Genomic DNA, 16,852 nt, shown 5'->3' with positions numbered 1-16,852 from the left:
TGCTGAAACTAATGAGGATTTCAAAAGGTACCTGATGAAGGAGAGGGAAAAGAGCAAATTAATGGTGAACTAGGTTAAAGTGATCTTGATTCTTGACCCATATATGACCAGAACACAAGGTCAATTACATTAATTTGTGTGAGTGTGTGTGTGGCAAGACAAAGATGTGCTTAGGCAGAAAGCTCTACCAACAGCAGGGCAGGAGAGCATCAGATATTTCTGCAGCAATCTAGATTGACTTCTGATTTACACACGACCATGGTTGGCATCCACCTCCGCCATAGGAAAAGTAGAAGGGGTTGGTCACCATCCATAAATTTACGAATCAGCGTAGATGTGAAATTTCATCTAGAGGGAACAGTCTTAGAATTCTCCCTAGTCCCTAGTCTCAAGTCCCTAGTCTCCACCTGAGGTTGTTTGGTCACCACTTTGGCTTAGTTTTTGCAGTACCTAGTCCATTTGATTGAATTCCGAGTACTCTTTTCCACATCCTTAGATTTGTTTGAAATATCTCCCAGAGTCATTCTGCTGTTTTGGTTATCAAACCCTCTCATTCTACCCCTGCTCTCCTTTTTTTGTCCCCACGGATTTTGTGCTAAAATTGAAAATTCCACCCCCAACAACAGGTCCTTCTCAGCCTCATCACCAACAACTTGTTAATTGAGAATTTCAAAGAGCCACTGTTGCTTTTTACATTCTTACTCTCAGAAACAGATTTCCCTTTGTTAGCATGGCTCCATGGACCAAGTTTAGGTTTGCCTCCATAAGCCACACTGTCATTCTCTCCATCCACTAGAATATGAATTACTTGAGCAACATTAATTCTCCTACATGGGAACCTCCCCCTATTCACAATTCCAGGCATAACAGGAAAATCAAGGCCTAGAGTGGACCAACCATTCCACAAACATACCATATTTGAAGTAACCCCTCATATTCAATACGAATCTACTTCCCATCAAGATCCACATGAGAACACAGAGGCTTAGGGATATCAATTTCTACACACATTTGGAAAATTTCCCCAGCAGAGGGAGAGGTAAAGAAAGAAATTCATCCCAAGGACCTCTAGTTAACAAGTTAGCCACAACACTTGCCAATTTCCTAAGAGCATCAGGATCAAAATGCATCCCAAGGACCTCTAGTTAATCATCTTAAGGACCTCTAGTTAATCATTCCAAAGACCTCTGGTTAATCATCCAAGGACCTCTAGTTAAAACTTTTGGAATGGGGAGGGGGAGTCAATGTTTTATAACTTGAACCTAAGTGCTTGTTCTCAGACAGCAAAAAAGAACATAAAAGCGTAAGTACTTGTTGTATTAGTCATTCTTTGATTCATAAATAAAACAGGGAAAAAAGAAAAATAAATGAAACACAGGTCAATTTAATATCCAAAAACTTTAATTATGACATCTGATGTAATGTTCACCAATTTGATATCCAATAAGTAAGAATGCATATGGAATAAAAGTGTTTCATATATAATGCTAAAATACAATTTAACTAGAAGAGAATTACAAAAGGCAATAACTAAGTAGAGGGGAGGATGCCTATGAGCCTATCCAATAATACATACAAAGAAAAAGGAAACCAAACTTAAAAAAAAAAAAGTGCATAAATTTACTATTACATGTCTCGAGCAGAATAAACAAAATGCAGGTAAATAAAGTAATAAACAAATAATAAACAAACAAAGAGGAAAACAAACTAGAAAACCTAAGTAACAAAACTCGGGCCCACACAACAACAAAGTTAAAGTAGAGTCAAGGTTACCCACCGTAGGCTCGAGCGATGGTCACTACGGCGACGGAGCTGGTGGGTACTCGCCGAGACCCACCAAAATCGAACACTTTATAATCCAAGTTTTCAGTGAAACCCATCCCCCGTTTTATCTGGCTTTAATAGAGTGCATAAGGGGGAAAAACAAAACAAAAACAAAAATAAGGATGACACGTGTGGCTCCTTGAATGGTTTAAGTATATTATGCCACACGTCCCACACGAGCGGGAGACAATATAAGCGTAACCGAGTTTCCCTCCAAGAATCAAAAAGAGAAACACTCCGAGTCGACCAAGAACGAGTCAAGAAACTGAGCAACCATGGAAAATTCTTTCAACTTGAATGAGTTTTGTAACGATGAGTTCCCCCTTTCGAATTTAGGTTTAGGTTTCAACGCAAATGTCGTGGCTTTTCTCTTACAGTGTTGCCAGCGAATTGAGGACCATGAAGCTCCAGGGATGCAGTTGTGGCGTGTTTGTTTGAAGCAGGAGAACAGGAGCTTCACTATTCCGCTCTACATTGTTGAAGAAAATGTTCAGACCTCTCCTCACCCATATTGTCATGACTGTGCCCAAACTGGTACCTTTGATTTCTTTCTTCTCTATTCTGAAGTTCTTGGTTACTTTTGTTTGACCCTAAGATAGTAAGATATGAAGTTAACATGAGTTTATGCTTTATTTTTAATACGAGTTCTATGAGTGATAATCCTAGTCCTCCTGAGTTTATGCTTTATAATAAATTGCTAGTTCTATGAGTAAAACTAGTAATTAAAAATTGTATTGATTAATGATTAATCCTAGTTCTATGAGCTTATGCTTTATGTTTTACCAGTTTTAATTCTAGCAATTTATTGTAATACTAGTAATTAGAAATTGTATTGATTAATCCTAGTTCTATGAGTTTATGCTTTTTGTTTTACCAGTTTTAACTCTAGCAATTTATTGTAATACTAGTCCTCCATTTGAACAAATTGTAATCTTTTTGTTGTTTTTGTTGTTGCTGCTTTAATATGATGATTTCCCCTGCGCACTGCAAACATCTTGTATTGGTGGTACTGCAGATATTAATTTTCTTTTTTAGCTTAATTTCTCCTTTTCGAGTAGCAGGGTCTCACCATAATATTTATGCATTCTAGGCTGGAGGGGTGATTTGGTGTGTAAAACAGCCTACCACCTTATCATCCCTGCCGAAGATGAATGGAGGAAGCTACTAGAGGCTTCATTTCTGACTAATCCCTATTATAAACCCATTTTACGTGGACTCTTTCACTCAAATGGAATGGGTCACCTACTCTGCCTCAATGGCACTCATGGGGGTTCTAAGTTTCTTTATGGCAGAGAAGCCATGTCCCTATGGGACCGGATTTGCACCAAACTCCGTTGCAGGTAAACGGCTTTTTCCATTCATTTTCACAAAAGTTCAAAGATTTTTTTGACTTATTCATATAAATCTCACATTCAATGTGCTACACTCAATTTGCAGGCAAATCAGTGTCAGAGACTTGTCAACTAAGCTTTCAATGCACCTCCGCCTGCTCCTTGGAGTTTCTTTCAAAGTTTCCTGGTTTGGGAAGTGGGGGTACAAATTCGGGCGTGCGGGTTTTTCCATTACTGAAGAAGCTTACAAAGAATCCCTTTCATATCTGCGTAAACTAAAACTCAGCAAAGTGATCGAAGCCCTGAGAGAAACAGATGAGGGCAGTGCCAACATATTGGACTCAATTATTCATCAGTATGAGTTGAAGGGTGACATCAAACCCTTGACAGTCGGTGACTTGTTGAGAATGATGCTACACATGAGACTTGGTCTTCCTCCTAAGGAGAGAAGAATGCTAGCAATGAGGGCATCTGTTGGAGGTTATAATGTTGCTGCTGAAGGAGATGGATATGATGTTGCTGCTGAGGGGGACAAATGGAACCGAAAAGAACTAGATATAGCAGTGAGGATCGTCAATATATTGAAGACACAAGACAGGGTTTGGATGACCAGAACAGAATTCCTATCAAATGTTCATCATACCGGTGGAATATATGCTACAGTGCTAAAAAAGATGGACAACACGCTGATTGAGGATGTGATTGTGCATCGTCGAAGACAAGGAAAGGCCTACCAATACAAAATTGAGGACCCACCGGCAGCTCAAGCTCCTGGAGAAAATCCATACACTGACTTGCTTTTTTTGTATGAGCATGTTCTGAGGGGGAATGGACATGAATTTTTCCAATCTGTACTAGAGCACTCTAGAAATCTGTTGGATGTTAAGTACTTTATCAAAGTATTTCCACTATTGACAGAAGAGTGCAGTCATGATGCACTGCGATCGGGAGACACCTTTCTGGTTACCCATGGTCGAAGAGCAGTGAATTGCCACTGTGGCACAGTATCAGATGATGGGGAGGAAATGCTACCATGTCTTGGAAGACTTTCAGATGATGGGCAGTATCATGAACAATGTCGCTTCAACAACCTAGTGCACACTCGTTGTTGTCTGGATAACCCAGAGGTTGGCTATGCATGTGCAGCATGCAGTTTGTCTATGTCTCTTTTTGATATTGATCGTGTTTAAGCTTTTTAAGGTCTAGCACACAGTTTCAGATGATGCTTGGTTCTGATAGGAACATTTTCTCTTATTGATCTTTCTAATTCTTGTACTGAAGATGTTTGAGCTTTTTAAGGTAAGATGTTTGAGTTTGCAGGCTTGTAAAAGTGACGAACTATTCAATGAAAATGTGTCCGTTGTTTTCTGTATCCTTTGCCCCTCTCTCTTTCTCTCCATTGTTTTTGAAATGGGAAGTTTTCTGCTGTATGTTTGGAACTCAATATTGTAGAAGGATCAGCTGTTGGCACCAGTGTGCGAAAGCAAGGATTAGGGCAATTTGCAAGCTAGCTCATTGCATATGGCAATCTATCCGCAAGCTAGAAGAGTGCTATATTGTACACTTAACAACAGTAAGGCAATCTCTGTTAAATTACATGTGATGTGCCAGAGATGAATAAAATTTGAAAAATTGCTTTTGTTGTATTTCCAAAGAGATTTATTTTTGAGCACTTATTGAAATCCCAAAATAAACTTTTTAAGTTTAATTTTGTTCATCAGGTTCTTCAGAAATGTTTATCTTATGGATCTCAGAGAAATATGTATGATTGGGGATGGGAGCAGGTCAGATTATCTTTGTTCTAGGTGAGTTTACTTGTTCTAGAGTCAAGGTCATTCTTTTCTTTTTTTTTCTTTTCAACTTTTACATGGGAACTCTTAAAAATTTAAAGAGAGGGGTCTATGTTGAATGATTATGCAGAGATTAATAATCATAAGGGAGGCCATTTCTAATACCATGTAGATTTATATGGTTCTTAATATCTTTATAATGGGAGGGGAGCAAAGAAATGCAAAGATGGACACTTTATGAGAAATTTTTGGAATCATCTTCAGTTTTGTGTCCTTGCTTTCACTTCACTCTAGTTCTCAATGTACCAAAATACTATAAAAATGAAATCTTTGGAGAGCCCCAAATGCACATGTTCAATTTTCTTTAAATTTCCATCAACTTTTTTTTTTTTTTTTTTGCCTGGAATTTCCATCAACCTTTAGGTTGCTAGGATATTGACCATTTTGACTGCTGACTATATATACTCATTTGTATTTTTAATGTATGGATTAAGGAACTTGGATGGTTAGAAATTCGATCCCAGAGGTGTTGTAGTATCAATGTATAATATGGTATTGAAGATACTTTGAATGTAATAGAGGTAGCTTCTTTCTGTTCCTATTTTCATAGGAAGTTGAATGAATGACTAATGGTTGTACTTGGTGGTGGATGTATCCTTTTGAAGCACTCTATAGAGGTGGATGTGATTAAAGAAAGTTTGGGTAATGAAGAACGGAGGGTACTCTCCTCAGTCCTTTCACTCCATTTTTAATTTTAGGATAATTGATTCAGTTGCCCTAAAATTAGAAATACAATTGGATTTATCCATATCAAAAATTTCAAAGAAATGTTCTCTCATTTTACATATGCATGTTTTCATTCTTCTCTATTTGTCTCCACTAAGTTCTCGTAATAATTATTTGGACCAGGTAGTTAGATGTTGTTTGGAGCATGTTGCATCAGTCGCCAAAGCTTTTTTTATGTGTGATGCTGTTTTATGTCGAGTAGTTTGTGGTGGATATGTTGTAATTTGGATTTAGTTTTTAGTTCTAGTTATATTTAAGATAATCTTATGTTTACTCCTTGCCAAAGGTGGTAGTTGAAATAGAATCATATATTTTTTAAGGACTTTGCGGAATGATCAAAATTTTGTTATTCATGATGGGCATCCGCGAGAATCTGCAGTTGTGTTTTCTGTATTGTGCCTGTTCCTTCTGGATTGGAGCAGGTGGTTAGTCTAGAGCATGCCGCATCAGTCCCCAGATTTTTTGATGTCTGATACTGTTGTAGTCGAGATTAAGGAATTAAAGCCCATCCCAAGAATAATGCCCCCCGCCAAAGTCCAATGCCGCCCATTCCAATCTCAGGTAATTCCAGCCTTCCAAACAAGCATTTATTTTCTTTGGTTTTCCTGCTGCCCTTTGATATATCATGGCTGTTAAAGTGACGATGATATCAAACATCTAAAAATGGGTTTTCCTCCACTCCTCCAAATCCATCCCCTGGTTTTGTTTATATATGTGCATATTTTCTTTTAATTGCAAAATCTTCAGAGAAATAAAAACAAGCAAAAGGTGTCTCTCAATCCAGTGTGGTATTTGCAATTTGCATTGCAGGCACATTATTAATCGGATTATTAAGTTGCATGGTCCATGTAGTATTTTTCTTTCATATTGCAAAGACAAATGATTTCCATTTCTTGATATTCAATCTGATGATAAATACTGATACTTGTAGAATGATGGGGTGAGTTCCGACGCATCACCTTCTCTTCTGATACCAAGTCTGTATCTGTTGTTTATCGTGGCAAGCTCTATGGAACTCGCTGTCAGCATCGAGGGAATAGCCTTGAAGAAAAGAAAACCCGACTAGCTAAATGTTTCGCTACAACTCTCACTTCAAAACTCATTGGTGGAGAAAAGGAGGTCTTTGCATTAATGGTTTTGGATGCTGCTATTGCCTTTGGTAATGATGATCGTCTCAAGGTATATCCTTGGTATGGCTTGTACGAAAACCCCAATATGAAAAGTAGTTTTTTGCCTATATGAAACGATTATTTTACATTTATTATTTCATGTCTTCTTTCACTACAAAAATTAAACTATCTTTTGTTGCTTCGGACTCTCCCTCCCTCCCCCTCCCCCCTCCTCTCTCTCTCTCTCTCTCATCTCCCTCCTTCCTACTCTTTGCCTTTCCCCTTTTTGCTTCAGCCAGTTTTCCTGGCACTATGTTGTTCTGGCTTTTTTGTTGGGATATGAAGGTATTGATTTGTTTTGGTTGTTTTCACTGTAATGATAGCAAGCTTATTAATGTTAAATCATCATTTTCTTTTGATGACATTTTGAAGATTTTATGTCGGGCTTTAAAATATTATTATTATTTTCTTTAATTTTGAGTGAACAAATGGTGTTGGCAGGAAATGAGAGCTTGAACATTAATTACATCTTGGTTTACTATATATATAGTATACACGAGGCAGAATATCTTGGTACAAGTCAGATATTATACAAATCATGCAAGCCATCAATTACACAGTTCAATAACACAGTTTGCTTTCTTGAGAATAGTATATACTAGTTTCTCTATCTCAGTTGGAGAAGTATGGTCGGTTGGTTCAAGGCACATTCTTTTGATTTTGATCGGAATCAAACAACTGATCAATTCAGGTCAGGATGCATAATCTTGATTTCTAAAGGCAGCAAAAGGGGCTACTAAAGGAAGACTTGTCTTGGCTTATCCATGTATTTTTGAATGTCATATTTCTGGAATCTTTTTCAAGAACTGCATTAGAGATGTTTCTGTTAACTTAAGAGTTAGATTGGTTTAACTACTGTTTGGGGCTACAAAATATTATTAATGCCTATATATTTATTTTAGCATTGAATTAATTTTGTTATGGAGCATCTTTCTATAAAAGATAACCAGTGTAAGGTTCTCAGCTGTTTGAATTGTGAGAGGCATGATATGTTGATGTTTCTGTTCTGAAACTATAAAGGCTGAGGCTTTCTTAAGCAACTAGTGGAAAGAATACCTACTCTCTTCCTACTTTAAAAGGGAATGATATATTTTTACTTTAAATGAAGAGTAAGGAATGCAATAATTACCAGTGTTCCACTATGTTGCAGGTTATCCCACGACAACTCTGTGACAATGCTGGATTTGATACGACTGATGTGCTGAACAAACTAAGACATAAACATGCACTTCCATCTGTTTGAGCTCTCCATTTATCTGGATTTGATACGACTGATGTGAATTCTGTTTTTAGTTTTTGGGTGATTAATGATTCCTAATCTCGCTTTCATATTCCCCTGAAATTCGTTTATTCATTCATTCGTAATCATTATGTTTCCACTGTCATTCATGTCACTTTAATGGGATTATATCATCTGCAATTGGTTTCAAACGAGAAGAAACATTTGATTTCTTTTGGAATCCGGTGTGGTATTTGCAATTTGCATTGCAGACACATTGATACAAAACCAAATTTGAAATTTTTCATGAAATGAAATAACTAAGTATGCATATCAAATAATACAAAACCAAATGCAAACCATCAAATAAAAGCGCATCCTCACATTGATCAATAAACATAATACTAAAATACATCATTAATAATATAATAAGTTAAATAAAACAAAATGAACACACCAATTGATCAATATAAAAGGCAAAACAAGTAGCCTTTAGAGTAATAAATAGATCACGGCCTAAGACAAATTACAGGAAGATTGTTAGCAGAGTCCATTGAAGGGTGGCACAATCCAATGCGATGGTGGTATTTGCAAGTGCAATCTTGGATTTGGAGAAGGAAGATGTGTGCTGGTTCCGTCCTCTAAATTAAAGATACCCATAATGCATGGTCTCTTAAAAGGAGGACATGAAAAGCATCTAAATTTTATAAAATCATCAGTGTAGTATATGGAATTTGGCTGACACTTGGGAAAGTTTGAAGCCAAAACAGAGACCGACTGATTGTCACCCAGGAACAGAGCCTCGCCTCCAAGGCTTTTGACTTCAACTTTCTGCATTATGGATTCATTTCTGTTGTCGAATACCAACTTGTAAACTCTGAAGCTCTCAATCCAAAACCTGGTGTTGAGGCCTTCTGATGTTTTTTTTTTAACAAATCTTTGAATATGCCATAGGTCTCCCTTGGTTGATTCCACAATATATGACCGATTCATAACAGTATAAGGTTCCGACAAACTATAATTCTCAGGTGCAAGTATCTTTATTTCTGGCAGATGTGCACTGCTATTAACATTAAGTGACACAATCATTCCCACTGTTCCAACTGCATAGACTTGACTTTTATAAAATATAGCATCAGTAAGATCATTAAGATCGTTGCCCCTTTGTTCCTCATTGATGTAAGTCCAACATGTCTGTCCTCTTTTAATGAAAGCCAACCTGAAAAAGGCATGGTAAAGTACTGCTATAACCATGTAATTATCCGGATTCAAAGTGGGATCAGCGGACAAAATAACCTTTAGGACCATATCTTCGTGGTGCTGGTGCTCATGGGCCCGGTGAGTTATGGCATCCAATGGAGGGAGATGAATGGGGTGTGCTTTTGTGAAAAGTTTCAGCAGAGTTATGGTGAGGCCATCTATTGTCGCCAACCAACCATGGCTAAAGCCACGACACCTCTTATTATTAGGGACTGGTAACTGAATATCTTTGTTGTAGATTTTTCCTTGAGAAACACTGTACAGTAGTTGTTGCTTACCTTCGGGTTCAGTAGGGACAAGAAGCATGGGAAGGACTTTACGCCAGCGCTGCGTTGTATGATTATAGTCTTTTGCAAGAGAACGCCATTCCTTGCAAACGGCAGCAAAACGAACATGGTCAATGGGCTCCAACAACTTATCCAGAATCAAAAAAAGAAGGAATATAGGAAGATTTGTCCACTCTAATTCTGCAGATAGGGGACTACTCATACTGAAGAAGGTAACAGCAGCCTTGAAATGTTCCTACGATAAATTAAAGGAAGAGCCAAACCACAGGGACAAGAAATTAAAGAACAACAATGAAAGAATGGTTTGATATATATTATTATTATTAACTGATGCAAGATAGACAGTAAACAAGTGGCCCCTTCTCTTTATAATGAAAACAAATCCTCCAAGAATACGGAAATCGATCATAACCTAACATGAACAAGAAAATAAATGATGCACGAGCATCTCCTAGGGTTCCAAGACTTATTATTTTTTTTAGTAGCTTTTTAATTTTTATTTCCTAGCTGGATTTAGAGTCTAGTTTCCTTATTTCATTAGGTCTTTAAGGTAATTTTACTTTATGTTTTCCTAGTTAGCTAAGATTTATTGTTTTCCTAGTCAATTGAGGAAATTGTTTTCCTATGTAAGCTTAAGGCTTAGGTTGTAATAGACAGTTTTTGGCATAATATTATTCAGAGATTTCTGATGTGAGAGTTTCTTTTGGGTTCCTAAACCCTAGAACTCATCTATCTACGTTCCAACTTTGAATCTATAGCTTTATTCTCTCTCTTTTTTACTGTTATTGCTGGATTTTCCTTTCTACTGTGGTTTTTGCCCTATTACTACAGCTGGACAGCAGCCTATCCTTCTGTCCTCCATCACACGGTCATACACCGTCGAGAAATCTCGAGACAAGTGCAGAGCCGGTCTGATAAAGAGGAGGGTACTGACAAAGTGGTTTAAAACCTCTTTCTATAAATCCTTCTAAACAAAATCATATATATATATATATATATATATATATAACTCTACTCTCAAATCCTTTCGTTATCCTTCCAAAACTTTCTTTAGCAAATCCAAACTCATCAAAAAGATGCATTTGTTCAAACCACAACATCTCAATACATAAGTCCATAAAACTTGAATACGCAAAACCATAAAGGTTCTACTTTCCACCACCAACTTCAAATAGAAACATTTAATTTTATTCAAAAGCGTAAAACAAAATATTTCGAATATACATGAAGTTCCTCAAATTCTTTAAAACATGCTTTCCAATGAAAATAAACCCAACATGATGAATGTATTAGTTCAAATCAATTTCCTCAAAATATTATGTAAAACTTATTTAGATCGTCATGCATAAACCATAAATATCAATTTAAACTTAGGAAAGAAGATTTAAAAACCAAATTCTAACTCAAAATCTTTTAGCTTAAATTCAAACTCAATGTAGTCAAGAAATGAATTTATCAAATGTATAAAACATTTCAGAAAAACAAAAGTCAGTCCCTACTCAAGACTTTAAAGTATGCGTGCGTATGTTAAACCTAACGTCCCTCCTGTCTGTCGATCAACACAACGATTAAACACTAACTCAAAATAACCCCAAAAACACTTCTTCCTTCACCCCGGAGACCCCTCGGTTCAAACCAACCTCAACCACCACTCCTAAACAATCCTAAACTTAAAAGGGATCTGCGTAAGACTTACCTTGCTCGGAAAATTAGTCCTAAAGTGAGTTTGGTAGCTGCAAGATCTCCAATTTCCTGTCCAAACACATACAGGTTCCTCCAACAACCACCGACCTAACCAAGATTCACAACCAATTCAGAAATCGATCTAAAAACAAATCTAATTTCCAAGAATGACAGGGAAGAACGAGACCACCACTGATGCCACCCAAATTGGTTGTTTTCAAGACTAATTTAGCCAAAAACAATCGACTTCAATAGAACCCATTTAATTTCTCAAACTTAAGCATTAATAGGGTCTCCTAGGGAAGAAATTTGCCAAATTAACCACAAGAACAGCCCTAAAATCCAAAAATTTAGAGCATCCCGAAATAGCATCTAATCCCAAAATTTTAATTTCCAAAAAACTCAATTTAAATAGCAGTTTCAATAGGGAAAATGAAAGCTCATACCTCAAGGGGAAAAACCCACTAAAACATTGAAGAATTCGTGATGAAAAACTGGCCGGAAATTGGAGGACAAAGCCGGCGGGTTTGGGGGCTGTTTTCGCGCGTGCCGGGATGTTGGCTGACTGGAGGAGGGGCTGAGGGAAATGGACGGCGTCTGTGGAGTGGGTCGGTGGCCGGACTTGGGAGGATTTTCAGGCTGGGCTGTGCGCAGAGAGAAGAGGCGGCATCTGGGTTTTCTGGGTTGTTCCTGTGCGCGCGGAGGCTGGGCTGCCAGGGGCGTTGGCGGGTGGTCTGCGCCGGCAAGAGAGGGTCGCGCAGTGGCTTTGGGTCGATGGGTGGTGGCCGGCGGCGAGACTTGCAGTGCTAGCCGCTGTTTGCGCAGGGGTGGGTGCGGGAGAAGGAAGAGTGAGAGTGAGAGAGAGTGCGGGAGTGAGTGTTATAGAGAGAGAGAGAGAGAGAGAGTTATAGAATTTTCAGAGAGAAATCTGATTTTTTTTAAGTTTTAAAAGCCCTTAAGTCAAAAAAATCTAAAATAACCTCCGACACACGTTTATAAAGGATCCGTCTTCACCTACAGGTTCGTGAACTCAAACTCCGTTTAACCATGCAGAAATCGTTGTTTTCATGTATACATTTCAATTTATTTCCTTGAAAGTCCAAATTTCCATTAAGGACATAAATGTTTATTTCTTAGATTGATTTCTCCAAAATCCTTACACCCTCAATTATTTACAATCACACTCCAAAATTATTATCATGTCCAAAAATTTATTCAACTTAGTTTCGTTGTTTCCAAATAATTTTCAATAATTCCGATAAATCTTTAATGACTTAAATTAATTCCCCAAAAATCCTTATAACCTTGTAATAATATCCAAGAATCTCCAAATATTAATTTGTCTTTAATTTAATTTAGAAAACTTTTATGAGTTCCACAACTTAACTTTCTTATGCGTTTCTTAAGTCCACAACAATTTAAGAAGTCCAATTTCCTAATGAAATTTGGGACCAGTTGTTACATTTATTCATTCGATTTTTACCCTTAAAAAATGCCAAAAAGATTGATGTGTGATGGTAAATATGAAGGACCACTTTGAGACCCTAGAATTTTCAGTATGTTATTTTTCGGTTTGTTTAATTAGAATTAAGTTTTATTTCTCTAAGTTGATGAATCTTTCTAAAGACCAAGTGACTAAAGGTTAGGCATTGGTAGCATAGACCTTGTTTTTCTGAGTTGAACGATGTTTGGTTCGTTGAAATTGGAGTTGAGATGATGGAGTTATGACTTTTTGAAGTTGGATAATTATTTTAGACTATTATTTGATTTTTCAAAATTTAACTTTGGGAAGTTGGATTTTTCATAAAAATTATGGAGATCAAAATAAAGTTTTGAGGCCATACATACACAGTACTCAGTCTCACAAGTCCGTAGGAATTTTCGAGAGATTTTTCAGAACTCGGAAGTATTTTTGGTGAATTTCCAAAGTTTGAAGAAATAGGAAAAAGGGAAAAGAAAAAATATCATGACACGTTAGCATAACTAACGGTTGTTAAGACGGACATGATCATTAGGGTAAACTGAGGCACCGAATACAAGCCCAAGTGGTTAACTGAGACAAACAAAACTTCAAGAGGTGATCTGAGAATTCGAACTATAGTCAGGAGGCAATTCAAATAATAAGCCATATATATATACAAGTCATTTCCATTGAGGTATACCTCATCTTAAATATTATAAAGTATAGCTTGTAGGACTCACTTCGCATTGTAATTCGATGATCGAAGCTGTCTATTTTATAAGTCTTTATAAAATGATCATCATGTATACATACATATAATTAATATTTCAAAATATAAAATCTAATATTTACGATTTTGGGCTTTGCATAAATGCAATTAGCTTGGGCTTTGCATAAATGCAAGTAGCTTGGGCTTTATGAAGTGAGACCCAAATATTAATTATAAAACCAAGCCCTTTAATTTAAACTTTAATTAATTATCTTCAATAATCAATTCCAACCAATAATTAATTAATTATATCTTTTATCCACCATTCTATTGCTTGGTCAATCATCCTTACGTAGAGAGTGAATATATATTAATTAAGAGTGCTGCTATATGCACACCCTCTTAACTTAATTAGTGAATTTATAGAATTATCCCAATGTAAAAAGACCCTAAAGGACATTTACCCCAAAAAAAAAAAATTGAATTTCATTACTCACTCTCACCCTCACGTGCCTTCTTCCTTTCCTCCCTTGACAACTCTCTTCCTCTCGATGCAACTCGATCACCATTGGTTTCCTCAGCCCGGCAGCGTTCGTTGGCAAACTAGACGACAAGACACCCACCAAACACTTCCTCTCTCTTCCCTTTTCCTCTTCATACCTGCCAACCACCCAGAAAACCAACGACGATGTCGAGACAGAAAGCACCACACCAACATTGATTCCGTTTCCAGCAGATCAGTTGGGAGACCGGACCACCCTCCTTTTTCTTAAGATCGGCGACCACCCCAGCCCTCCCAGCCCAGCCTCGCCATGCCCAGCCCCGAGCCTTCTCTCTCTCCGGCTTCTCTCTCTGTGCAGTTAGTTCGGCAAACAACCATCGAACGAAACTAAAAGTTTCGGCGGACCAGTGCCGAACGGGGTCTGAGAGCTGAGAATGAGCTCATCCTCCACTTTCTGAACCCACCACCCCAAAATCCATTTTGGAGACTCCACCAATCTACAAAACCTCTAGAAAGCATGAGTTCATAAGCAGTAGGAAGAAAAGCTTTCAAAGAGTTGGATGAGAGAGAAAGTGAGGCGCATCTTAAGGGAGGGTAGGTTTGTATTGAGAGAAGAAAAAAAAAAGGAGTGTGTATTACAGGGAGGGTTGGTTCGTACTGAGAGAAGAAGAAAAAATGGGGTGTGTATGTTATTTTTTTCTATTGATATGAGTAGATGGGGTGTGTTGGGTGTGTGATAGGGTGTGTTGTGGTGAGAAATTTGGTGAGATGAGGGTATTTTGGTAATGGGATGAGTGTGTTATGAAAGATTTCTAATTTAAAAGGAGTGTAAGGGGTGTGTTATGAGAAAAGGGTGTGCAAATAGCAGCTCTCTTAATTAATGATCTCCCACTGTCCCATTAAGCATTAGTTACCAAAGGCAGCAGAAAAATTATAACATTAACTCTTTAATGTTTTATCAGAATTTTTATGAACTTTGTGTCATACAATTCCTTTGTCATAATTACATGACAATTATATGGCACAACTTATCCCATGTGATAATTCATAATTATTATGTGGGATTTGCTAGACAAACGATTGTCTTGCCATTTGTTCGCCATTTGTTCGACAATATTAAAATTTACTTGATACATCATCTTGTAATTTCCATGTACTATATATACTTAATTAAACATTAATACGATGATTCAAGAAAATAATTTTCTACCAAGAATCAAATTAGTAGTAGAAAGATATAATTAACTTTTATCTCATCCTTGAATATTCTTTATTCCATATTTGAATATATATAGAATAAAGTCCAATATTAATCAACTTAATGTCAAACGTTGCATGGATTGGATATGCTTTAGAAACTATCAACTGTAATGTTGATTCTATGTAAGCTTAAGATCTCTTAATACATTTATTTGATGGAACATTTCTAAACAAATAAATAATTCACATAATAATGCAAAATTTATTGAGATGATAATTTTCTTGTATAAAATTTATATGTCAAACGTACAATTTATCTGACTAAAGTACATGATATATGATCCAGAAGTGACTCCTTACATGATCTAGCATGCACCTTTCTTTACCTCAAAATTGTAAGATATAGAAAGTGACAAATGTTCTAAATATTCATGACATAACTCTTATGTGGTAAGAGAAAAATTAAATTCATTATTCTAAATAAAAAACTTCAATCGTGTGTGTTTTAATTTATTATTCTTAATAATAAATTCCTTTGTGTGATAGCTTATTTTAAGACTTTCTTAAAATTTGTTCCATGTACTCTAAGTAACATAGGAGATAAGACATATATGAAATCAACCTTTTATTTTAGGAAACAAGTTTCATATAAATGAAAGATGATTTGATTATTTGAGCATCAATTACATAGTGAATATTTTAGTTGACCCTCCGTTTGTCTAAACTGCAAGAAGCACACACCATCTTGCATGATGCAAGGGATGGTCGGCCTATATATGTTATTTTTTATTTTATTTTTTTGGGTTGTTGGTGTGGCAATAATGCCCTACAAAATAAATCTTATGGGATTCATTTTGGCTCGAATTGGAGTTTTTTCGATTCAACAAGAATCAGACCCATGCACTCACATCAATGGAAATGCATCGACGTGTTACACCCCGAAATGAGGCCTGTCATTTTGGGCATGTGGCAATGTCACATTGGCTATTAGCCTTGAAATAAACTCACTAAACCCTAATAAGAATACTCCAAAGCCAATAATCAATGTAAGACAAAATGAGATAAACCAATATCTTACAAAATAGTGCTATATATATATATATATTTTTTTTTCTTTTCTTTTAAAGACAAGTAAAAGTAAGTGCAGCCAAGGAAGCTTTATCATCATGATGAGCTCCTTAGGTTTAGTATTTGAAATAAGATTTTACAAAAGGAATAATAGATCCTTGCTTTAAAATGTACCAAGCAAAACCATTGAAAGTAAGAATCATATTGTGGAGTCATAACTTAAAATCTGTTTAAGTACCAAAGATAAGAACAAGAAAATCAAATAATAGTAGTAGGTAATGAGCCATTCTAATCCTTCATAACTTCAAGTTAACAGATTTCACAATTAAAGCAATAAAGTAAAAAGGGATGTTACCCATAAAGGGGTCCTCTTCTTCACTCGAATCCTTTGAGGTTGGGGGTGCTGATATGTCCAAACTAGGTGCCCTATTCCACCATGTGAAACCCTGGAAATTTATTTTTGCATTTTATTATTTGTTTTTCAGAGATGTGCTGAATTTCTTTTCGAAGTGTTAGGATTTTTGGTGTAAATCCTAGAAACCAAATTTTGATTTTGGTGTAA

The 16,852-nt window shown here is 36.5% G+C and overlaps 2 protein-coding genes across 4 annotated transcripts; one reads left to right on the top strand and one right to left on the bottom strand.

Moving 5' to 3' along the window:
• The first annotated feature begins 2,099 nt into the window (after window positions 1–2,099).
• Window positions 2,100–8,143, top strand: LOC147280422 (PHD finger protein MALE MEIOCYTE DEATH 1-like). The gene is made up of 7 exons (XM_086252204.1): window positions 2,100–2,358; window positions 2,915–3,164; window positions 3,262–4,282; window positions 4,437–4,454; window positions 4,877–4,939; window positions 6,677–6,910; window positions 8,051–8,143. The coding sequence occupies exons 1-7, from the start codon at window positions 2,100–2,102 to the stop codon at window positions 8,141–8,143; spliced, it is 1,938 nt and encodes a 645-aa protein (XP_086108330.1).
• Window positions 8,144–8,481: 338 nt separating this feature from the next.
• Window positions 8,482–12,246, bottom strand: LOC147280421 (putative F-box protein At1g44080). Of its 3 annotated transcripts, XM_086252691.1 has the most exons (3): window positions 11,796–12,246; window positions 11,363–11,457; window positions 8,482–9,901 (listed from the first exon to the last, which is right to left on the bottom strand). In XM_086252691.1, the coding sequence occupies exon 3, from the start codon at window positions 9,866–9,868 to the stop codon at window positions 8,660–8,662; it is 1,209 nt and encodes a 402-aa protein (XP_086108817.1). In that variant the 5' UTR covers window positions 9,869–9,901; window positions 11,363–11,457; window positions 11,796–12,246; the 3' UTR covers window positions 8,482–8,659. The 3 variants fall into 3 exon arrangements, with proteins under 3 accessions (XP_086108817.1, XP_086108816.1, XP_086108818.1); XM_086252690.1 differs by lacking the exon at window positions 11,363–11,457; XM_086252692.1 differs by lacking the exon at window positions 11,363–11,457 and having other exon boundaries at window positions 8,482–9,748.
• Between the last annotated feature and the right edge of the window lie 4,606 nt (window positions 12,247–16,852).

This window comes from Dryas octopetala, chromosome 7 (assembly GCF_963921425.1).
Source record: "Dryas octopetala chromosome 7, drDryOcto1.1, whole genome shotgun sequence".
Classification (NCBI taxonomy): Eukaryota; Viridiplantae; Streptophyta; class Magnoliopsida; order Rosales; family Rosaceae; genus Dryas; species Dryas octopetala.
Note: the sequence above shows the minus strand (reverse complement) of the source record. Positions and strands in the feature narration are given on the sequence as shown.

What these genes read in the sequence shown, in the direction of transcription:
- LOC147280422 (XM_086252204.1), top strand. Translation starts at nt 2,100, where the DNA reads ATGGAAAATTCTTTCAACTTGAATGAGTTTTGTAACGATGAGTTCCCC. An exon ending in ATGATTGGGGATGGGAGCAG is followed by an intron (nt 4,940 to 6,676) that starts GTCAGATTATCT and finishes TGATGGGGTGAG; the next exon opens with TTCCGACGCATCACCTTCTC. An exon ending in GTAATGATGATCGTCTCAAG is followed by an intron (nt 6,911 to 8,050) that starts GTATATCCTTGG and finishes ACTATGTTGCAG; the next exon opens with GTTATCCCACGACAACTCTG.
- LOC147280421 (XM_086252691.1), bottom strand. Translation starts at nt 9,868, where the DNA reads ATGAGTAGTCCCCTATCTGCAGAATTAGAGTGGACAAATCTTCCTATA.